The sequence below is a fragment of the Brassica napus genome, chromosome C5 (genome assembly GCF_020379485.1).
Source record: "Brassica napus cultivar Da-Ae chromosome C5, Da-Ae, whole genome shotgun sequence".
In the NCBI taxonomy this organism is placed as follows: Eukaryota; Viridiplantae; Streptophyta; class Magnoliopsida; order Brassicales; family Brassicaceae; genus Brassica; species Brassica napus.
Window position 1 is genome coordinate 13,146,308 of NC_063448.1, and position 25,563 is coordinate 13,171,870.

The window sequence follows — 25,563 nt, forward strand, 5'->3', positions numbered from 1 at the left end:
GGTATGTTATCTGGATGGACAACGCATGGAAGGCTATCATGTCCATATTGTCAAGATAACACTGATGCTTTCCAACTAAAACACGGAAGGAAAACGTGTTGGTTTGACTGTCACAGGAGATTCCTACCACCTGATCATCCATATCGTAGGAGTACAAATTTGTTTACGAAGAACAAGAGGGTGTTTGACAGTCCACCTCCGAAAATTTGTGGGAAAAATTTGAAGACACAACTAAGAGATTTTGGTGCAGAAAGGACGCCAGACGTCGGTGGACATGAGCGTTTTCCGGTAGATGCTGTTGGAGACCTACATAACTGGCACAAAAAAAGTATTTTCTGGGATCTGCCATACTGGGAGGATCATCTGCTAAGGCATAATTTAGATGTCATGCATATTGAGAAGAACTTTTTTGACAATCTCATGAACACGATCCTTAATGTTCAAGGTAAAACAAAGGATAATTTGAAGTCAAGACTGGATTTAGTCGATATATGTGCTCGTTCAGAACTTCATGTTGATGAGAATGGTAGGGCTCCTTTTTCCATATACCGACTTGATGCAGAGGGAAAATATGCGTTCTTTGATTGGATTTCAAACGATGTGGAATTTCCAGACGGTTACGCATCTAATTTGCGTAACTGTATCGACAGAAAGGAAGGAAAGTTTACTGGCTTGAAAAGCCACGATTGCCATGTAATGATGCAGCGCCTCCTTCCGTTTGCCTTCAAGGAACTATTACCACGAAATGTTCATGAAGCAATTGCAGGGATAAGTGGTTTCTTCCGCGATTTATGCACGAGATCAGTGACTCTTGAAGGTATTGAAAATTTGAAGACTAACATAGTCGTGATTCAGTGCAACCTTGAGAAGATATTTCCTCCCTCATTTTTTGATGTTATGGAGCATCTTGTTATTCACCTGGCAAGAGAATTGGAACTTGGTGGTCCTGTGCAGTATAGATGGATGTATCTGTATGAGCGGTATATGTTCCATTTGAAGAAGATGGTGAAAAATTTAAGTAGGGTGGAAGGTTCTATAGTCGCACATATGATCAATGAATAAACTTCAAACTTTGCCGAGTACTACTTTCCAGCAGAAGTTCAGACCAAAAACAGAAGACCTGCTCGACATGATGATAAAGGCGAACGGGCAACATATCATGTTACGGTTCCAGACATTTTCACAGACGTTGGACGACTTAGCGGAAAACCAAAGGACCATCGACTTACTGAGCAGGAGCGCAGTAATTTGCAAACATATTTGCTCACCAACTGCGAAGATGTTCTTCAATATGAGAGGTAAATAAATTAGCTTACAAATTTTTATTTTAACAAGTTGAAATTTAAATCTTAATTAATTACATTATTGTCATCATATGTACATGATTTTCATGGCAGAAAAGAGGTTCGAATATAGATACGCCACAGAGGACGAACTAGAAGAAATGAAGCAGATAGAATTTTCTGGATGGATGTTTACTTATGTGAGTGCTTTAAACAAATTAAAATATCATTTATCACATATTTATACTAATTCACATTTATTGATATAACATATATATGTGCTATTAATATAGGTGTCTGCTGGTTTGGCCAGAGGTGAAACATTTGACGATTGGATACGTGAGATGGTCGTTGGACCAAAATTTGTTGTGAAGTCATATCCGAGATTTTGTACTCGAGGATATGCATTCACAACTCAGAAGAGGAGACGTTCGAGTACGACTTATGATGCTGGCGTTTGCTCTGCATCAGGAGATGATGTATACTACGGACACATACATGAGATTTTGGAAATCAAGTATTTGGGCATGGTTGGATTGCGCTGTACTGTTTTCTATTGTGATTGGCACGACAACACTCTAGATCGAGGTGTGAGAACAGATGCATTTGGTGTTACATCAGTAAATTCGAGGCGAAAGCTGCAATATTATGATCCTTTCATTCTTGCTTCTGGCCGATCAGGTAATTAAATGTTAATTATTTAGAATGATTCATCATCATGTGTATTAATTTATAATTTTACTAATAATTTTTTAAATGTTACAGGTTTGTTATATCAAGTACCCCGGGGTAAGGAACAGAGATGATCCATGGGTTACTGTTACAAGACTCAACCCGAGAGGCCGAGTTCAGGGAAGTTCTGAGCTGGAAGACCCACTACAACCAAGCACATCCGGCAACATAAGTGCAGCAGAAGATTTAACTGGAGTTGGCCTTGTAGTCGATTTAACCGACTTCGGAGAGGAAGCCGTCGTTCACGTAGAGGATAAACCAGTGATTGGAGAGTTTCACCAAGATCCGGATTCAGATTCATCTGGTGATGATGACTCGGAAACAGACTAGCTTCGACTTATTTTCTTTTTAATAGAAATACCGACGGAATTCCCTCGGAAGATAAGGGTTTCCTCGGAATTCCCTCGGAAGATAAGGGTTTCCTCGGAATTCGCTCGGAATATTCCGAGGAAATTCCGAGGAAGTAGGGTTTTTAAACTGAAAACAACGTTTTGCGGTTTGAATAACACTTATATAACCCTTATTAAGTGTCTTAGACTGATTATGAAGTCAAAAATTTGTTCCTTACCCTATAATAAACACTTTTCCGATTGTATGAACGAAATCCCTACAACATAAGAGAAACACTTATACACTTTAATGAACGGTAAAGTGAATACTTACAATTCGTTTTGAAATTTTGTTATTTCATGGTTTATGATCATCTATACAAAGAATCCTCAATGGTATGCATTACAATTGTATAAAAATGAAATACGGCAAAAAAAAATCGATGTTTTGAAACCCCAAACACTAGTTCACACTAGTTCCTCTGTATTTCCTCGGAATATTCCGACGGATATTTAAGTATCCGTCGGAATTTCCTCGGAATATTTTCATTTAACCGGGCAAATATTTCGCGAAAATTGAAATTGGAATTCCGAGGAAATTCCGACGTAAACTGTCCGTCAGACCCTAGGTTTTATATCCCCGAGCCGCTTCTTCTTCCCCATTTCTCTCTTCTTCCTCTCCGCCTCCTCTCCCTCCTCTCCGGCGATCTCCCCCTTCTCTCCGACGATATCTCCGGCAATCTCCCCCTTCTCTTACACAAATCTTGTAAGGACCTTATCCCACTCTCTTAGGTTCTATTTGTTAGGTTTTTGTGTAGATTTGATAGATTTTTGTTAGGGTGATTGGTTAGGATTGTGATTTGGTTGTATAATAGGTTTAGAATTGTGATTTGGTTGAATAATTTGTTTTGTTGAATTGATTTAGAATTTTTTTATAAATTTTTTATTTTTTTTTTGTATTTATAAAAACGATTTTTGTATTTTACAAAACGATTTTTGCATATAAATTCGATTTTTTGAATTTTACAAAACGATTTTTGTATATAAATTCGATTTTTTGGATTTTACAAAACATTTTTAATATCTACAAAACTTTTTTTGTGACTAAGAACTATTATTTGGGATTAAAAAAAAAAATATATAATATAAATTTCTATATTTATTAAATATTTTTAATATTATTAAAAATATTTTTTTGTAATTATTAAACTATTTTTTATTTATTAAAACAATTTTTTGTTTATTAGAACCATTTTTATATATTTATTAAACATTTTTAATATCTATAAAACTTTTTTGTGATTAAAAAATATTATTTGGGATTTAAAAAAAAAATAATTTATATATTTATATATTTATTAAATATTTTTTTTTAATTTACAGGTCTCATGATGATCAGACCCGGCCTCGACAGCGTCGTGGTCGTGGTGGTACGGGGAGCCAGTCTCGGGATTCCAGCCATTTTCAGGATTCCCCTTCGCCCCACAGCTCCTACCATACATTTCCCTCTGCTGCACCCGCTCCTGCTCCTCTCGCTACCGCTGATGCACCCGTTCCTGCTCCTCCGGGTCCTCCGGGAGTGATGAGTGTTGCGGAGTTGGTTCGACAGCCCGGTCGTGACCATCTTCCCTATCTCACTCCGTATCCACATGGACGGGGTCAAACATGGTAATTAAACTTTTTTTTTCATTAAAATATGATTCATTATTAAGCGTTTGTTCTTTTTATTAGGTTCAACCGATCCGGGAATGGGATCAGCGCATGGATCAACCGTATGATGTACTCGGCCCTCGACAAGGGACATCCGACTTTCACTGACTTCCCTACCGACAAGCAGCATCTGTGGTTTCGTCAGTTTGCGGTAAGTATTCTAATTTTTTACTTATATTTTTAATCTTTAATATAAATTTTCTACTAATTGTGTTTTTTTCAGCAAGAATTCAACTGGAATTCCGATGAGACGCTCTTTATCTATCACCACTTCGTCCATAAAGTTATGGACAACTATGGGAAGCAGATCCACGAGTGGAAGAAGAAGTGGGATATCAACAAGGTTTGTTTTTAATTTATTAAACAATTTTTCAATTTACTAAACTAATTTTTTTATTTATTAAACTATTTTTTTTTATTAAATGGTCCCAAAGTCGATAAACAACACGGTCTGGACGGAGTTGTGTGCGCTTTGGGATAAGGAAGAGACGAAAGAAACTTCTTCCACCAACTCCACCAACCATAGGAGCGACCGTAAAGGGAAGGGCATCTTCAAGCATAACTTGGGTACTCAATCTATTTCCTCTCTGGGAGATCGCATGGTATGTTCAGTCGCTTTTTCTTCAATTATTTAAGTTTTGAAATTTTATTATTTTGTGCATTTCTTCTAATTTCTAATGTTTCTTTAATTTATGTTTTTTTCAAGGCGGATGAAAATGATGGCGAGCCGGTTGATGATCTCGCCCTAATGAAGAGGGCGTATACCAACAAGAAGATCGGCCAGATTGATGACGGTCTTGTGAGGGAAGTGGTCACCCTGGTCCAAACTCAGGTACAAGACGAAGTGTCTCAGCTTCAAACCGAGGATGACGATTCGACGGCTTCGACCAACTTGTCCCGGTTTCGAATCAACGAAATCGTTGAATCCGTAAGTTCTTTTTTTTTTAAGTTCAATTCATTTATTTCTTGATTTAAATTTGGCTATTTTCTATTTCAGTCGGTTCCAAAGAAGAAGGGACGTTGGTCGGTTTGGGTCGTCGCACCCGGTCGGTTCCTCCTTCTCCTGCACCACCGCCATTTGTTGATCCAGAAGTACTTACGGCTCAGTTAAAGGACAAGGATGATCGCATATCTTTGTTGGAGACCCAGATGGCGGCTCAACAGGCGGGCTATGAGGCACAGAGGAGGCTGAACTAGCAAATGATGGAGATGATGCAGATGATGTACCCGAACGAGGTGTTCGCGAACGTGCCAGACCCGTAGTTTTTTTTTTTTTCAAAAACTCGGAATGTTTTATTTTTATTTGTACAACTTTGAATATTATCTAATATGTTTTCAATTTTAATTTTAATTTTATATTTTCGAATTTAAATTTCAAAAATTTTATTTTAAAAAAAAATTAATTTTTTTCTAAATTCCGAGGAAATGAACTCTCGGAATATACCGAGGGACATGTTTCTCGGAATATACCGAGGGACACATTCCTCGGAATATTCCGAGGGATACGTTCCTCGGAATTTTCCGAGGGACATGTTCCTCGGAAGTTCCCGATGAAAATTCCGAGGAACATTTCGTCGGAACTTCCGAGGATTGGACCATCAGAAAGTCCATCGAAATATCCCGAGGAAGTTCTCCCTCAGTATATTCCGAGGAGCTTTCCGACGAACTTGTTGTCCTCAGAGTTTCCTCGGAAATTTGTTTCCTCAGAATTACGTCGGAAATTTCCGAGAAAATTCCGAGGAAAAAAGAATTTCCGAAGACTTATTTCGTCGGTATGTCGTCGGAATAACGTTATTCCGACGACATACCGACGATTTTTTCCCTCATTATGTCGCTGTTTTCTTGTAGTGAGATTATTCTGGTCGACCCAAGTCATCGGTTTACGATAACTTTAACCGGGATAATGCCAACAAATTTTTTATTCGGTTCGATTATGAGGCTAAGGTTAATGGATCGATCAACGTCAGCAGTTGAGTTGATTATGGAAGATGACCTAAATAGTCGTTTTGTGTAGGACAAAATCATGAAACTGGGGATTTCATTAATTAGATACTTCAATACGTATCATATAAGACAAGATATATAATTATGTATATGCATATTAGCTAAAACTATTAGAACCTAACGTAATAATGGCCAAGAAAAGAAAAAAGTCCCAAAGATAAAATAAAATTTAACATTTTTTTATCTGGATTTGTATCAAATGACAAAACTTAATTTGTGTGTCGTTGTTTGGCTCATGCACTACAAGAAAACAGCGGTATTCTGACGGACATTCCGACGGAAAATGAAATCCTCGGAATATCCCGAAGAATTTCCGAGGATATTCCGAGGAAACACAAAATTTGGTTTCCTCGGAATTTCCTCGGAATATACCGACGGAATTCCGAGGAAATATAATTCCGTCGGAATATTATTATGGAATACCGAGGAAAAATGTATTTCTCGGAAAAAACCGATGAATTCCGAGGATATATTATAGCTGTTAGAGAGCCGTTGGAGAGCCGTTGGAGGATTTTAAAAATTCTGAAGAAATTCCGACGAACTAGCCGTTGGCGTCGGAATTCCGTCGTAATTTCCTCGGTCTGTCGGGAAGATTTCAACTATAAATACAAGCACCCCTCTTCCTCTTAATTCACTCCATATCTTCATCTTCTCTCTTACTCTCTTTACACACGAATTTGATTCATAAAAAAACATGTCTTCTTCAAATTATTTTTCGTTCTTGGATCGATCGACCTCATTTGGATCCGAACACGAGATTGCTTACGGAAGAATACCAACGAGGTATAACCAAATTCATGGGGTTAGTTCACCGACAACCGGAAGCAAAAACAGGTATGTTAAGATGTCCTTGCTCTAATTGTAAAAATAGAAAGATTATTAAAGAGTGGGATGTTTGGACTCATCTATATTTGAGTGGGTTTACACGAAGTTACAAAATTTGGTATCATCAAGGGGAAACTGATTATGAACATGGTAGTACTAGCGAACCTCAGCCAGCGGTTAGATTAGAAGAACCAATTAGAACGGATGTAGATTCTGGTGTAGGTATTGAGCAGATGGTAAATGATCATTTTAGAAGGGAAGATTTACCCAATGCACAAGCTATGAGATTTTATGATATGTTGAATGCTGGAAAGCAACCATTGTACGAAGGTTGCAGAGATGGTCATTCAGTTTTATCATCTGCTACAAGATTGATGGGCATTAAAACAAATTATAATTTGGCTGAAGACTGTGTGGATGCGATTACTGATTTTGTAAAAGGTATTCTACCCGAGGATAATGTAGCTCCTGGTTCATACTACGAGGTTCAGAAACTCGTAGCTGGTCTTGGTTTATCGTATCAGGTAATAGATGTATGCAGCGACAACTGCATGATTTATTGTAGGGCGGATGAACAGCGGGTTACATGCAAATTTTGTGGGAAGCCTCGTTATAAAGATACGAGTGGAAGAGTTCCAGTGCCATATAAAAGGATGTGGTATTTGCCTTTGACGGAAAGGTTGTAGAGGTTGTATCTGTCTGAACGCACAGCGCAACCAATGAGATGGCATGCGGAGCACTCAACAGATGGTGAGATTAGACATCCTTCAGATGCAAAAGCGTGGAAGCATTTCCAATCAAAGTATCCCGACTTTGCGTATGAGAGAAGAAATGTCTACCTTGGATTATGTACTGATGGTTTCAGCCCGTTTGACAAGAGTGGAAGACATTATTCTCTATGGCCAGTCATTCTTACACCATACAACCTACCCCCAAACTTGTGCTTGCGACGAGAGTTTTTGTTTCTCTCGATTCTCGTTCCCGGACCAGAGCATCCTAAGAGATCACTTGATGTGTTTCTTCAGCCACTAATATATGAGTTGCAACAACTATGGGCTCAAGGTGCTGAAAGATACGATGTTTCGTGTAAAGAAAACTTTCAAATGCGGGCAGTACTAATGTGGACAATAAGTGATTTTTCAGCATATGGTATGTTATCTGGATGGACAACGCATGGAAGGCTATCATGTCCATATTGTCAAGATAACACTGATGCTTTCCAACTAAAACACGGAAGGAAAACGTGTTGGTTTGACTGTCACAGGAGATTCCTACCACCTGATCATCCATATCGTAGGAGTAGGAATTTGTTTACGAAGAACAAGAGGGTGTTTGACAGTCCACCTCCGGAAATTTGTGGGAAAGATTTGAAGACACAACTAAGAGATTTTGGTGCAGAAAGGACGCCAGACGTCGGTGGACATGAGCGTTTTCCGGTAGATGCTGTTGGGATAAGGAAGAGACGAAAGAAACTTCTTCCACTAACTCCACCAACCGCAGGAGCGACCGTAAAGGGAAGGGCGTCTTCAAGCATAACTTTTGTGCTCAATCTATTGCCACTCTGGGGGATCGCATGGTAAGTTCAGCCGCTTTTTCTTCAATTATTTAAGTTTTGAAAATTTATTTTTTGTGCATTTCTTCTAATTTCTAATGTTTGTTTAATTTATGTGTTTTTCAAGGCGGAAGAAAATGATGGCGAGCCGGTTGATGATCTCGCCCTAATGAAGAGGACATATACCAACAAGAAGACCGACCAGATTGATTACGGTCTTGTGAGGGAAGTGGTCACCCTGGTCCAAACTCAGGTGCAAGACGAAGTGTCTCAGCTTCAAACCGAGGATGACGATTCGACGGCTTCGACCAACTTGTCCCGGTTTCGAATCAACGAAATCGTTGAATCCGTAAGTTTTTTTTTTAAAGTTCAATTCATTTATTTCTTGATTTTTATTTTATCATCTTTTTATATTATTTAAATTTGGCTATTTTCTATTTCAGTCGGTTCCAAAGAAGAAGGGACGTTTGGTCGGTTTGGGTCGTCGCACCTGGTCGGTTCCTCCTTCTTCTGCACCACCGCCCTTTGTTGATCCAAAAGTACTTACGGCTCAGTTGAAGGACAAGGATGATCGCATGTCTTTGTTGGAGACCCAGATGGCGGCTCAACAGGCGGGCTATGAGGCACAGAAGAGGCTGAACCAGCAAATGATGGAGATGATGCAGAGGATGTACCCGAACGAGGTGTTCCCGAACGTGCAAGACCCGTAGTTTTTTTTTTTTCAAAAACTCGGAATGTTTTATTTTTATTTGTACAACTTTGAATATTATCTAATATGTTTTCAATTTTAATTTTAATTTTATATTTTCGAATTTAAATTTCAAAAATTATATTTTTTTATAAAATTTTTTTTTTTTTTGAAATTCCGAGGAAATGAACCCTCGGAAATTTCCGACGAACATTTCATCGGAATATACCGAGGGACTCCTTCCTCGGAATATACCGAGGGACCCATTCCTCATAATTTTCCGAGGGCTCCGTTCCTCAGAAATTCCCGATGAAAATTCTGAGGAACATTTCGTCGGAACTTCCGAGGATTGGACCATCGGAAAGTCCATCGAAATATCCCGAGGAAGTTCTCCCTCGGTATATTCCGACGACCTTTCCGACGAAGTGGTGGTCCTCGGAGTTTCCTCGGAAATTCATTTCCTTGGAAATTCATTTCCTCGGAATTTCGTCGGAAATTTCCGAGGGATTTCCGAGGAAAAATGAATTTCCGAGGAAAAATGAATTTCCGAGGACTTGTTTCGTCGGTATGTCGTCGGAATAACGTTAATCTGACGACGTACCGACGATTTTTTCCCTCCGTATGCTGCTGTTTTCTTGTAGTGATGATCTGTTGATATTCTGACATTTACGTGGAACAAAGTGATGTATTAATATGTAGACAAAAACAAAAGACTGTGATATATAAGTATGATTCAGTCTTCAAGCAATGTGGATACTTTATTATGCGTGCTCAGAATGGACACCAATGAAATTGTTCTACACAGTTTTACGTTTATATCCGAATCTAACATGCAGTAGAAACTTAATATATTTGGATATGGATCAATTAGTGGATTGATAGCTTTCGTTTCTAATTAAAATTGAAAAAAGTTAAAATTGTTTATCAATCAATGTTTAGTTACTACATATAACCACTACATTACACATAACAATTCTCATAAATATAGAGAGAATCGCATTTTTGAGGTTTGGTTTGAGTCCCACGTTAATGATTGAAAAGCAAAAGACTTGAGAATTAAGGAGAAGAAACAATAATGCTTTATAAAAGGTGAAACGATGACGTTAGGATACGATTCTTTTTGGACACCACATGGCATGGCACAACTCTTCACGAGTCACGTAGTTTTTTTCCTTTTCCAGACATATCGACCTTCCATCTACTATTTTAAATTCATTTCTCGAAGAAACCTGGACCATTATTGTGTACTTTTTTGGTTGGGACTTAGTTATAACTATCGTTAGCATCGAAAAATCAGAATGAATGGAACAAGAAGGCCATGTAGACTGATTTGCCAAATGCGATTGATCAAACGAAACTTTTACTACCTACAAGATAAGCTCTAGAGACGATTAAATATACACAATCTCTCTATGTCGTCAGTCTTCATCCTTGATGTAAAATTCAACTGATACTGTGTTTTTATTTTATCCAAGTTCAAAGAGTTTTCTTGATATGATCGAATCAAAATAAAATGATTTACAAGAAGGGTAATTACAATCATCGATTGGGGACACAATTTTGTGAATAGATTTGATTAGAACTTCTCAGAATTAAATACTTGCTTGCCCTAACGGGTAGGGCTTTCTTCTCGACCTTTCTAACTTTCCATAATTGCTTTTCTTTGAAAACTTTGTACCTTCGAATGTAATAGTAATAATGTCGTTGCGTTCTTCTTACCTACTACGCTTTTGGCGTCTACCTTCTTAAGATCCTCTTGTATTGATGGACTCTTAGAGCACCACCATTAATGAACCCCGGTTGGGGTTCATAATTTGAATTTTTTTTTATTTTTTTTATTTTTTATTTTTTTTTAAAAAAAATAAATTGACCAATAGCGGACCGCCACGTGGCGTGGGGCCCGCTGAACAGTGACGACTCGGGTTCATACGGAAGGAGCGCGGTGAGACAGGATCATTACTGTAGCATATTATAATATTTTTTTTTTCTGGGGAAACGTGTGAACTCCACCCACGAACCTCCAATGCTGGTGCTTTTAGTAGCCACCAAAAAAACCCAAGTCCTATCATCATCAAAATGATATAAGATCATTCAGAAAAATTCTTGAATTCTAGCTTTAATGTTTTCTGGTATGTCATTTGCCAAAAGACGGCTGCATATGAATACACTAGTGTAACCCCAAGGCAGAGTTAACTATTGGGAAGATGTCATATCTTTGATGTTACATAACCATGGCCTTGTAATGTATTTACCTAAAATAGAAAGTTCTTATTAATTCTGGAGAGCTGTGTTTATACACGGAGGCTTGTTTTTCGATAACGTACATACCAAACAAAAGGATTTGGATCCATTCTGATAAACGGCTGATCCATACAAACATGGCATGATGATTTACGTGTGGAACTCTGTTCCGTGTGATAATATTATTGGTTTCTTGTCGGCAGATTACTGTAGCAAAGCGTTTGTCCTTCTACAGACAAAGCATCTTCTCATCTTTTTGGTTGCTTCTGTTAAGTCCGATGACATGTCGGCCAAAAAATCTCAGTTCCTTTGATCCGTCAAGAAAAATCTACATGTAAATGTTTACCAGCAGAAAATATCTACATAATATTCTTCCCCCCCTGACTTGCTTGCACACAATTCATGATTTTTACTATACATTCGAAGACAATGAATGGATTAATCCAAGTCATATATATACTATAGTTATTTCCTAGCATCTTCAGTTAGGAACCGAATGTATTAAGAATTAAGTACACAGGGTTAGGTATTTGTACATACAAGCACCTCCACGATGCTAGAAATTTACAGATTAGTTTTTTTCTTAGTACACTCGGTTCAGTTATCTTATGTGGGATGGAACAGGATATCTAACGTTTTGCTATTATTTTGCTAGAGCTCTTAGATAGATACGATTCCGGATTCCCCCTAGACAACACAGTTGGATGATTTGACGATGTCCTCTTCTCTCTACTCTCTAGTTAGAGAACACCATTGCATTTGCCAAATTGCCGTTTATATGATTTTGTTTGTCCCTATCTTAATCACCAATTATATTCATATCAATAGTTTCCACGTGTAGAAAAAGATGCTATCTCATGCGGGATTACAGAACATGGTTTCAAGGTACAGCCTAATTGAACCCAAATATTAACCAGATTTCAGGTTTGGTTTCCGATCCAACTTGGTTTCTTTCATAGCTTTAAGAAATGTAAATATCGGAAAAAGAACTATTTGAGTTTTAGTCAAATAAGATCTTGTACAGTCACTATTTTTTTGTCCTGGTATGTACAAAACAATTATGTCACAAAAACTATTTAAGCTATATGTATGTGTAAAAGATCATACAAGAAAAAACTCAACTTCATCATCGTGGAAACAAGAGATTCTTGTGGGATGTTGAAACCTCAAGGCAGAGGCATAGGAGGTCTCCAGCTACTGAAGTGGACCAGTTCTCTATTCACAAAACTACCATTGTGCAGCCAAAACGTCTCGGTCGATTGCTGGAAATGTCTCACTTTGCGTTGAAGCTCCCATAGAATCCCTTTAACCGCACTGCATGGTGCAGAATCTGGACCGTACACAAACAAACATCTAATCTTCCTACCACGGGCTATCATTCCTTCTATGTCTCTATCTGTGAAAGAGAGACATGTCTTGTTAAATTTCTTAAAACTTGAGAATCTGAGGAAACCAAATGATCAGAGAATGCAGTTTTAAAGTAACTTATTGTTACCGGGTACTGAAGCTAAGTAATCAAGAAGCTCTGCTCCTATTCGAGATGATGGCCATTTGATGGATACTTGAGCGTAGTCGATGACATTCTGGAAAGGTAGCTCGGCGTGGTCAGATAAGAGAACTGGGACACATTCCTGAACAACCAAAATCACAATGTTTATGAGGACATAAGCCAAGTTATTAAAAGTTTGGGAAAAGAGATGATAGATCAGACCACAAAGAATGATTCATAAAAGCGAAGAGTCCATGATGATTCCCCACGAGGAGCGAGGCAGAACTTGGCGTTTCTCAGATGTTCAAAATATGTTGTTCTTCCAAACTTTTCAGTTCCGCTGAACTTCAAGTCTGGACATTCCAACTGTTCACAAAACCACCCATAAGAAACAAGCAAGCAAGGAAAGGACAACCACATAGATACCGCTTCAAGAAACAATGTGAGACTAAACCTTATCTGGATACTGCTTTGAGAGATCTATCAATTTAAGTCTACCAGCTTTCCCTTGCGCACGACCCAAATAATTAGCTAAATACTTCCTCTTCGACAAAGGCAAAGGAAGAACATCAGGTCGTCCATTTCTAGTCATGGCATCATCAACGTTTCCCGGTATGATTATATCTTTCCATGTATTGAAAGCAGTAGTGTCTTTCTTGTCAGTCCTGTCCCCCTGCATCCGCATAGAACCTTCACTACCAAAAAACAAGAAATTCCTCAACAGAGAGCAAGTGAAGTACCTCGGGAGTGAGGATAATAGAACGGTTGATAAATGTTGACCAGGATCTAAACAAGTGAGCTCCAGCACCACTACATTAGCATAACAAAGAAAACCTAATGTCACAGACAGCACAAAACAATACAATTCACAGAAGAAAAAAAAAACTTTACTTCTCGATCACGAAAACAATTAAAAAGAACAACTAAAGTATACCTTGGAAAAACAAATATATGATCACGACCACCGGATCTTCGAAAATACGGCATTCGACTCAAAACCTAGTGAATCACAGAACATGTGAGTCATACATAAAGCATGAGTGAGTTACGACTTGGTTTCACCTTGACATAGGTCTGATTGATCTCCTTGTCACTAAGACCTCCCAACATTCTCACACATTTAACATAAGCTGGCACAAAGAACAGATCCGCCTCTTCTTTCTTACTCGTTCTAAACTTTGACTCCATAAGCAACTTGTGTATCTTAACCTAATCATCATCATCATAAGCAACAGAATCAAAACGATGCCGTTTAGCTAACACATCTCCAACTTGATAACATTTTCTAAATCCAATTCTAGAGACGCTTCCTATTGATAATCTATCTAATCAAAACTGAATCCAGTAGTAGTCACCTGAGATCCCCACTGGCCTTTCAAGCACGCGGCGGTTTTGACGCTACCGTCCCTTCCGTACATAAGCTCTTTCAGTCCGTCGATCTCGTTCTCGTCGTACACGTACATCTTCAGCGAGAGGTGGGATCCGTACCCTCGCTCCGGCCACCGTAGAACCCCGTCATCGCTCGTGACGGCCGAGGAATAAGTGCGGTGGAGATCGATCGCCGGAGTAACGGAGTAGCATTGGTCGAAAAGCCTGGTGAGGAAGAAGGTGGAGACGACGAGAAACAGAGCTCCGATCTGGTGAGTGCGGGTGCAGGGAGTGGCGTAGTAGTGACTGTACGCACCGAAGTTTCTAGGCTTACTACTTAAGCTCGCCATCTCTCTCTCTCTCTCTCTCTCTCTCTAGCTCACTGTTTGTTCATTTGCTTCTTTGAAATCGAAAGCATTTTCTAGGTATTAGATCTTGCAAAGACGTCCAGATCGTAACGTCGGGTGTTAGCTAAACGGCACCGTTTAGAATAAATTTACTGAAAGGCCCACTGGGTTTAGAATAAAGACTGGTGGCCCAGTTTACATATTGGCGTTCGAAAAAAAAGGATCTTGTCAAAATGACAAATAGGTTTTATATTTAATAAAAAGGTAAAAAACATTTGTAACTTTAGAGTTAACAAATATTAAAATTTAGAATTAGTAGATTTTGAGAGGAGATGTGTTTAGGATTTTTGGATTAGAGTTTAAAATTTAAGGTTTAGGAGTTTTGGATTATAGTTAAATCTAAAAAATCGCAAAAGAAAAAATTAGAAAAAAGTTTTGAATACTTTTTTGAAAATAAAAAATGATTTATTATTTTTAAATATTTATTTTAATATATATATTTTACCTCTTTAATAAAACATATTCTAGTCATTTTTCTCTTTGTGTGTTTTGTTGCCGTAATAACATTTTAATTTATAGGTTTTGATAAAAACCTAGAATCTTGAGATCCGAAATACTCGATGTGTAATATCTAAAAAATATTTGAACTGTTTTGAATCAAGAGAAAGAGAGAAACAACTGTTCTTATTATTAGTCTGTAGACAACGATAACTATATATAGGAATACAAAGTTAGAGTTTAGAACCCTCTAGAACATGAGTTTATGGGCCAGGAAAACTCAGTGGGAAAAACCGTGGTGAAGGGAAAAAGAGTGCAGCGCGCATCTACTCCCCCTGATGAGAACATAACTTGAGATATCTGATAGGACACAATCCAATGTGATGAATTAACTCCTTCTTCTTGGGGTTGGACCGGTTCACTTCTCTTGGCAGATTTGACATTCCTCATTAAAACTTGAATATCTTGGTGACCGTTAGATAAAATGACTTTAAAACACTTGGAAATCTAAGCTAACATCCATGTCTAACTTTAGGCACCGATCTGGCTCTGTTAAGATGAAAATACCAAGCGGTATTTTGAATATCATACGATATTAGGTATTCTGAGACAACTTGTACATGTCCCACGAAAACAACCATATCTAGAGTTCTATCATGGAGAATGACTTGATTCAAATTGGAGATGAAAATAGACTCAAAGATCTTTCTCTGGAAACTAATTGCATATTTTAATTACATATAGAAGGTCTCTTTTGATTGGTAATCTTTCAACCTTCGATTCTTTATCGCGAATGGAATGTGTTCATGTCTTGATTCTCCTTCAAGTATGATTGATCTATCTCATTGTCTCCTGCTTCTCTAAATCTCAAAAAATACTTTGGAAGATTGATAACATTCCTCTTTAGGTGTATCATTTGTGTGTTCTTTGTTACCTCGTTAAAACCTTGACATGGAAAACCCAATGGGACAAAACCGATGATAAGGAAAAAGAGTACAACCACGCGCATCATCATATTCTCCCCTTGTAAATATCATCTTTGGGAGATGTATTCTCATCATATATATAATTTTTTTTTAGGAATTGCTATAAGTATATCCTTAGTGATTAAACTCGTTTAATTGTCAGATAATTTTTAGACCATTGGACTTATGGTTGATAGTATCTCTTTCACACAAAATATCATATTTTGATCTATTAGGACTCTGTATCCAAATTTTCTTTTATAGACAATCTTCTAAACCTTCACACATTATGTATACTTATACATATGAGTTATTCTTTTTCTTCTTGTAAAAGTTACAAGTATGACTATCATTCTTGTCATAAAAATCACATCTTTCAATCATGAAAGAGATCAGTAAATTTTCAATATTATGGTACTTCATGACCAAAAATTATTTACTTTATATGCTCAATATACTCGCGCGGTAATTTTCTCGAGAACTAGCATTTATTGATTTTAGTAGTCCAAATCCTTATGGGGTTTACTGCTTCTTGTAGTTTATATTCTTTTGGAACTTTCACATAAATGTCATTTTCAGTGGCTTCCAATTCATTTTCTTTGTTGCTAGACTAAAGAAACTTGAAAACTATTGCTTCCACCACATGATGATGTGTTTCTTTATAATCAATTATAGGTCTTTTGTGACAATCCTTGTGCAACTACAACAACACATCTCATGATTTCATTATGGCATCTATTTTTCATATAAAGACCTATTTATGAGCCACTGGTTTTACACCTTCAGGTGTATAGACTACTTGTCCAAATACTCTTCTCCTTCGAAGAGATTATAACCCTACATCTATTGTTACTTTCCCTTTTCGGTTATTTATCATATTGTGTACACTTTTCAATAGATGGTTCATGATTCTCATTCTCATCAACTGCTACATTGCATGCATAAATATTCACGACGCGATTTGATATCAGTTCCATATTGTTCCAGACATTACATAGCTATTTGAGATTTCTTTATTCTCAGGTACCTGAATTTCTTTTTTGTCATGTTTCCTATCTCTTCTCGAGATCCTTAATATTTCATTCCTCGATTCGGCCATTCTCATTCATGCTCCTTTTCTCTTCTGAGGATTATTATATTTGGAAAGATAGGTCTTTCACCCTTCAGGCACTCTTTAAACACATTAGCAGTTTGATATTGTCCTTCTGGGACATCCATTTTAACTAGGAGCATCTACAGCTGGTACTTGTGACTTAATCACTTTCTTATGGTCAGTAAATGAGTCTGGCAATTCATATGCTAATCTTTGTAATAGAATTATCTCCATACATTCTTTTTGGATTTCTATTTACGCTCTTTAGTCTGAGGATCAATGATAATTCATTCAACTCATTCATTCTCCAGCAGTTTATTTTCTCCCCTTAATGTTGGATAGACTAACTTTCGAGTCTTTAAATAAATTTTATAAAATAGTTTAGATTTTATCATCAATGGAGATCATATCCAACATATTCATAACCTCCTTTGAGGTCCCATCTTTTAGCGGTGTGGGGGAGCAAGTACAACTTATCCAAATTTCCAAGATGGGATCTTTGGTTCTTGACCCAAAACCAATTTAATGGGAGAGTTCTTAATTACTCTTTGGCATTATGTGAATCAATGCTGCTGCATCTTAAATATGAACATTAGCTACAAGATGTTCATCATGTATCCACACATGCATAAAATAATCATCAATTGCTTGTGATTTCACCAGTATTACCAGTTAGTCTCGCAAACATCAGGTCGCGGATCTATGACAAGGATACATTAGACCTTCTTGTCGATGCATATGGTGGATGATCAGTCCACCAGTGGGTGATCAAGCCCACAAACAGCTCCTTGTATAAATAGAATCCACATCTATTTGACTGGTGAAAGTCGTATTCTTACATTGTCTTGTAAGCAAGCAACATATAACATATCATTCGTAAGAATCTTCTGGTTTTTCAACGAATGTTTATATGATTATCTTTCACATCATTACTAAACCGGGATGGCATAATCGGTTTGCCAAACATTACACTTCTAGTAAACTTCTGGTTTACTACTACATTTATCTCCATTTTCTAATCATTGTGTAGTACAATACAATAGTGCCTTGGTGATACTTCTGATTGATGGTATTCAATATTTCCCTTTACTTATTGTCTCATCATTATTAGATTCTAAATCCTCTAGTTATTTTATAAATGACTCCTCAAGTCTATTTCCAGTGTGAACATACTTCTGGATGTTTCACTTACCAGAGATGTGGGATTCTCTAAATCTCCACCTGAAGTTGATAATGCTATTGGTTACCTTAAGAATATTCATCAATCTCAATTTGAGTGGAAACATAATCTTCTAGAAGTTTTACTTATTATATAAAATGTGAGATTCTTTAACGCTTCCCCTCGAGATGATACTAATAAAAGTTTATCAATCTCGAATGATTCTCATTTTTGAATCAACAACATACCCTATATGGGTCATGTATTCTTTCTCATATCTTTCTAAATTTTGAGACTTAGAATATAATGCAATAAAGACTTTAAATTGCATTCTTATGTACAAATATTATGTATTCTTCTTAAGCATTCATATATATCATTCTATAAGGTTTTACTAGCTTGTAAAGTACTCACAATAATTTTTTTTTCTTTTCATCTTTAGATGATTGAATTATATCTCTTCTTTATTACCATCTTTATTATCTCAAATTCAAGTGAGAGTATGAGTTCTAAAAAGAAACTCTTTGGATCTTGACCTTATTTATATCCACATTCATGTCTACATCCACTTTATGTCCACTTTCTTGACAAAATGTTGATTTTCTTTCTCAATATAAAATGTCATATTTTGTTCAAGAGAATGATCAACTAGACATGATTTATCATCTTACATCAATAGCTCATTATTTTTCTCAGTCTCAAGGAGAAAAAATATAGTTATAAACTTAGCTATATTTACAGACTCCAGGTCTTGTAATATTTTCTAATATGCATCATTAAAATTTTCTTCTAAAAATATTACTTTTAAGCTTAACATCCAATATAGTTGAGATGTATTTATAGACTCAAAGTCTGGTAATCTTTAGATGAAAAATAAATAATGAGCTTTAGATAATCACATTCAGGTGATCATACTTTTCTTTGGATTATTCTCCAAAACTTATGGATCTTTTAAGATCAAGATTTTAAGCTTAAAACTCTCAAATATATATAATGGTAATGAAATATAATAATAAAGTATTCCAAATTAGAGATATATATTCTCATAAACATTGTATTATATTATGAAGTAAATAATACTCATATAGCAATCATTATATGTAGTAGTTTCCTATTTTCATGCTATTTAACAAAGTTTTGATTCAATCAATCGGTTTACTAAAACTACATGTATTAACTTTCATATAAAGTGTTTTACCTTATCAGATTTTTATTAACCTTGTATTTAAAGTATGACAAATAAAAATTTACTTATCTTAATAACGAGAAGGGCAATAGAGATCGGAGATCCAACCATTCATATTTTTTTCAGCTGTTTATAATCTCATATTATATCATCTCCTTCATAATAAGTAGATAATCCTGAAATATTATAAACTTGCTCATATAAATATGGCTATTATGTTAGTACACATCAATATTTCTACAAGAAATCAAATTTTATTAGAAATATATATAATAATAAAAAAATTCAGAATATAAATCATGACCGTATAAAATCAAAGCGTTATATAAACGAATCAATAACAATAATATAAAATTAATCATGTCATGAATTTAAAATAATCCAAGATGCTTAATTAACCGAGAAAAGCAACCAACATCAAATCAAACAATAAACAATTAGACCATGAATATCGCGGGTCCTTAAAGTGGTTTCTTCAGAAAATTAATGTGTGGGCCCCACTTAAATTTTAAAAACCGGTCCCCAAAGTCACGAAATAAGGATCGATTTTGGAAGAGTTTTTGCACTGTTTGCGGGCCGCTGTTTGCGGACCCCACGTAGCGGCCCGCGATTGGTTCATTTTTTTATGACAAAAAAAATAAAAATAAAATAAAATTTTAAGAACAGCATAAACGGTTTTACAGTTAATCATGCTCTTAGGAAGTATATGACCTATTCACTAAGCTGATCACCCTTATCAATTTTAGTTATCTGTTATGTTCCACATGATAATAAATCGTTTTCCAACTTTCATGTTATAACAACAAGCGATATAAGAACAATAAACTTTGATCAAATCAACAAATAGCAAACCAATGAATATTGGTTGATATTCTCTAAACTATTATATTGCAACTTATGAACATGTGGTCTTACAAACAAATCAAATCAAACAAATTAAATATATACATACATGTCGATTGATTTTAACAAGCGGAGTGGGATATAATCTATGACATGATAGTAAGTATAATACAAACATCATCACAGTTACCCATAGCAAATAAACAAGAGATATAGTTACTTATCTCGAAGGTGTTAGGAGACATAGATCTATTGAAAGAAAATTTAGTCGGCTAAAAGTGAAATCAAGAATAACTGGAACGGAGACCGGATTTGTTGGAAGCACAGATCTATATAGCTACATAAAAGAGAACATAACTGCATTTCTAGACAATTATAACATAAAATAATAAGCATTGGATCATAATCATAAGCCATTAGATGAACGTCGTAATAGCAAAAATAAAATCCATGAATAGATTTGGTCAACAATACGAAAAAAATACCTAGCTCGATCAGTAATAATGAGATAGATTGGAGACGGTCAATGTAGAATGGGAATAGAAAATCTTGAGTTACTCGTCGTCACAATTACGTTGATTTCATGTGGTCAGAGATAATAAAATTAGACGATAGGTTACGACGAGTACGTCTAGGGTTTTTGCCTAAACGGCTAGGGTTTCATGTATTTAGGTTCTGCTCAGAGTTAGGGTTTCGTGCTGATAACGTGTTGTGAATCAAGAGAAAGAGAGAAACGGTTGTTCTTATTATTAGTCTGTAGACAACAATAACTATATTTAGGAATACAAAGTTAGGATTTAAAACCTTTTAGAACATGGACTTATGGACCTATGATGGACATCCACGTTAATATATATAACAGAACCCAAAAATTTAATAAATGATACAAAATAACTTTAACTCTAAACTAAAATGGGTCTTGAAATAAAATATAAACTATATTCGAACATGAAATATTATAAACTGATTGATCCAAACATAAATATATAAAACTTTATGAATACTAGAAGGTTGAACTCAAAAATCTGAAATGAATATTCAAACATCCATACCTAGTTTTCATATGATAAGGATTATTTTTTATTACATTGAATTCTAAGTAATGTTGGGAAACGGGTCAAATTCGCCCCGCTTGATCCCCTCCACGGGAATTGGCAGTTAAAAAACATTTGACCCGCATAAACCACATATAAAATTTAGTAGATCTTCATCTAACTTGTTTAAGTTTGTATCCACGGGTTATCCATGAATTGTAATAATTTAAATAAAAATAACTTTTATATATTTTAATTTATTGTAATAATATATATATTGTATATTATAAAAATGAAAACAAATTTTATAAAATAATTTTAATTAATATATTTATATACTATAAAATATTTAAAATAAAAATTTAGATAAATAAGAATTTTTTCTTAATTTCTATTTTGTTTTACAAAAACGGCGGATTGACAAATATCGGGTCGATCCGCATCCATCCAACATCTTAAACATTCAATCCCCAGCAGGTCAAATGATGGGTTATCCGCGGTTTTTGAACCAAATTTCCAGCCTCTAAATCGTTTGATGCATATGTAGAGATAGGTGTTCATGCAAAAAAATCGAAACAAAATCTAAGATGGATTTATCTATGTAATATAATTTGGATTTGAAAGTAGCATATTGAGGAATTGCATAAACTATAGTGTGGAAAAATAAAAGTTTTAAGTCTTACAAAGACATTAGAGTCTTTATGTGATTGGAATAAACAGCTAAGGTACGTAAAACATCGTCGTCTCCAAGTCCATTAGGGCGCCTAAACTGGTCATCCACAAGTCCTTCAACTACGACTCTTCTGTAGCTGTTTCTGTTCGGATCATAATATAGAAGCCGAACCGGATTCACCAATTCTAATGGCACATAGATCAACTCACCGGCATCATTGACCCCTTTTAGATCTAAACAGGCATGCGAAATTGGATCATAGCAAAGAAAAGGTAGATGAATATTTTTATACGACCACTCGTGTTTCTCCGCGTCCTCCAAAATCCATATTTTAATATCATCAAATTTTGTAACACCACTAGCTTTTGAAGAAACACAAGCTAACTTCCCGTGGTAAACTACGAGGAAAATCTTACGAACACAAGCTAACTTCCATGGTGCTTTGATCATACTCATCTTTTCAGATCTGACATGGAAGCTCACCAGGATATAATCAGTCAAGTCAAGTTTAAGAGAGGCAAAGTAATACATAACCCCGTTAATGCATTGTCCAGACGAGCAAGGTATATGTTCAGTGATCTCTTGGAGGAGTCTCCATGACTCCTGATTATCTCCATTCAATGTAAGGACTAGAGGCCGATTCTCGCCTTCAGAACGATGATAACAAGGCATAGACAGCACTTTGTACGTACCATCAAGTGGGTCGAATCCTAAAAATCTGGTCGTGTAACTCCATTCTCTTTTGGGATGACGCAACGTTACGGTGCGTCTCATGGTCGGATTCCAAATTGTGAGCATCCGTGATATTTTAGAGCAGACCATGCCGTGGACGGACACGTTTCAAAACAAGCTACGATTTTCTGGATATGTCATCGCATAAATCTCCGCCTGCTGTTGAGGTTTGCTATCCAAATTCTGGTTTTGTGGTATGGAGAAACCAAACAGCTTGCCTTTTTTCTCTGACAAGATGAGAAGATGGGGAATTGACCGAGCTGTGAACGAGGTAATGAAAGATGGTTGAGTCGTGATTGAGGACCAGACCTTGGAAACGCAGCGAAACTTAGCAGCAGATTTGGCAGGCAGACGTAAGAGTATATCCGAGACTAAATCCACAGGTAAGTACGTTGCTTCCGATTGTCTTGTTCTCCCAACTTCTTTGTGTGGCTTCTATGATATTATTACAATCGCTTATTCAAGAGACTGTCTCTTAGCTTTTTTTAGTGAAAAGCTAAGAGACTGTATCTTATATTACGTTAAACATGTTCGGCATCTTTTAATAATTTTTAAATATTAAATGTTACTTAAGAGACATAGTTAAGAGACACCAACATTTTTGTATTTCAATGAGAGTCTCTTATTTAGGGGTTCTTAAAAAAAATTAAACATTGTTTAATTAAAAATAAAATTTATTTATTAAATAAAACATTGTAAAAAATAGCATTTTAAACAATGATTTAAAAAAACATAATTTCACAAAAAAAAACCATGGCAAAACGAGCTTGCAAGACTCCAAAAGCACGCTCGACATCTTTTCGGAAAAACATGAGAAAGGAAGGAAGAACATGAGAAGAAAGAATAAAGGCTTGTGAATACACTTTCATGACAAGCTATTATTTGTACAAAGGCTAGTGAATACATTTTCATTTCCGTGATACACTTTCATTTTACACGTGACCACAGCAATACAAGAAAAGACAATCATGTACTTGATACAAGAAAACAACGTGACCAATGTACGTGATACAAGAAAACAAGACAAACTCTAGGTTCGTGATACAAGAAAACAAGACAACAAAAGAACCATGGATGCTCTGCCTTCATCATACTATTTTTCACCTTCTTTTTGAAAGACGGCCCGTAACTATAGCAGTCCATGCAACTGCAATCGCCACTGATGATATTATCCTCTTAAAACACTGAGTCGTCGTTTGGTATCTCCATTAGATCTCTTATCTGTAAAATTCCAATACAATACATGTGAGAACCAATCTTTCATGACTACAAGACCTGATGTTCAATCATATCGCAATGCAATGTTCACAGTTTAATAACAAGAAGAACAAACACCAGCTTTGGTGCTACATTAACTCATAACTCTTACACTGAGTTAAAAACAACAACGACAGGAACAACAAACACAACAGCTCCATGACAATAACTTCAAATACAACAAACAACTAAAACAGCTCCATGACAATAACTTAAAGTTTATCGACATTAACTCTTAAATTAGAAACGTTTACCGGGTTTAGAATGGTTTCTGTGAGGTTTGCGACTTTGTAGCAGTTGCAGAATTCGAATGATGGCAAGGTTGTGTTCTCCTCCTTATCAGCTAGGTCCCAAAACATTCTGGTTCAGCTACAATAACTCAAGGCAGATGAATCTTCTCTTCCTTGCTATAAGTAAAGCTGCATTCTCCGGCGAATCCTCCGATCTGTAAAGTCTTAAACCTTTTTAAGACCTAAACCTCAGATTTAAGCACTGACCCATAAGTCAAATTCAAGATCAAAGAGCTAAGTCACATCCAGAAAGTTCAGCAACTACTTCTAGTGTGATAAACCCAAATCAATTCAACCAAATCAGCTTTGAGTTGTTGATGCATTTGTCTATCTCGAATTCTAGTTCGAACACCAATCATATTGGCGATATTTGTAGGCATATATGTAGAAAAATCGAGATCGACATGTGAACTTCCGATGTCTTCTCCTTGTTGGAACTCTGAAACATCAAATTGAGTATATCTATCTCGTTCGTCTTCTACTATCATATTATGAAGTATGATACATGCTCTCATAATCTTCCCAATTTTGGCTTTATCCCAAAAAAGCGCCGGATTTTAACAATGACAAAGCGAGCTTGCAAGACTCCAAAAGCACGCTCGACATTTTTTCGGACAGCTTCTTGATGTTGAGCAAATAAAACCGCTTTCGGCCCTTGTGGTATTGGAATAGATTGGATAAAAGTTGTCCATTTCGGATAAATACCGTCGATGAGATTGTAAGCCAAATGATACTCACTTCGATTGACAGAGAAAGTGACTTGCGGAGCATGACCTTTTAATATGTCATCAAAAACCGGTGAGCGATCAAGAACATTGATATCATTTAAGGTACCTGGAGGTCCAAAAAAACGCATGCCATATTCATAGATCATACGAAGCAACCGCCTCTAAAACGATTGTGAATTTTCCCGAACCACGTGAATATTGACATTTCCAAGCGGTGGGACAATTCTTCCACTCCCAATGCATACAATCGATGCTTCCTATCATCTCAGGAAATCCACGATGTTCACCAATATCAAGTAGACGTTTAAGATCATCCGGTGTTGGTCTTCGTAGGTACTCCTCGCCGAATAAATTTATTATTCCTTCCACAAAATGTTCCAAACATGACCGAGTAGTAGTTGAATCGAGTCGGAGGTATTCGTCTACAGTATCAGCCACACTACCATATGCCAATACAAGAATGGCTGCCGTACACTTCTGAAGTGGAGAGAGACTAAGCCTTCCGAGACAATCTTTCTTTTGTCGAAAGAATTCCAC

The 25,563-nt window shown here is 36.3% G+C and overlaps 1 protein-coding gene and 1 long non-coding RNA gene across 2 annotated transcripts; both read right to left on the minus strand.

Annotated features, from left to right (window-relative positions):
- Positions 1 to 12,339: 12,339 nt before the first annotated feature.
- Positions 12,340 to 14,661, minus strand: LOC106347360 (probable glucuronosyltransferase Os04g0398600). Its single transcript, XM_013786884.3, has 8 exons — positions 14,209 to 14,661; positions 13,916 to 14,062; positions 13,788 to 13,852; positions 13,594 to 13,663; positions 13,308 to 13,526; positions 13,076 to 13,219; positions 12,860 to 12,995; positions 12,340 to 12,760 (listed from the first exon to the last, which is right to left on the minus strand). The coding sequence occupies exons 1-8, from the start codon at positions 14,569 to 14,571 to the stop codon at positions 12,531 to 12,533; spliced, it is 1,374 nt and encodes a 457-aa protein (XP_013642338.2). The 5' UTR covers positions 14,572 to 14,661; the 3' UTR covers positions 12,340 to 12,530.
- Positions 14,662 to 16,762: 2,101 nt separating this feature from the next.
- LOC125586913 lies at positions 16,763 to 24,858 on the minus strand. The gene is made up of 2 exons (XR_007323444.1): positions 24,263 to 24,858; positions 16,763 to 23,972 (listed from the first exon to the last, which is right to left on the minus strand). It is a non-coding gene; the product is annotated as an uncharacterized LOC125586913 (long non-coding RNA).
- Between the last annotated feature and the right edge of the window lie 705 nt (positions 24,859 to 25,563).

Excerpts from the sequence above, each read along its gene's own strand:
- LOC106347360 (XM_013786884.3), bottom strand. The coding sequence starts at position 14,571 with ATGGCGAGCTTAAGTAGTAAGCCTAGAAACTTCGGTGCGTACAGTCAC. Across the intron at positions 13,220-13,307 it reads CAAAGCAGTATCCAGATAAG|TTGGAATGTCCAGACTTGAA; the intron begins GTTTAGTCTCAC and ends TTTTGTGAACAG. Across the intron at positions 12,761-12,859 it reads TTACTTAGCTTCAGTACCCG|ATAGAGACATAGAAGGAATG; the intron begins GTAACAATAAGT and ends TCTCTTTCACAG.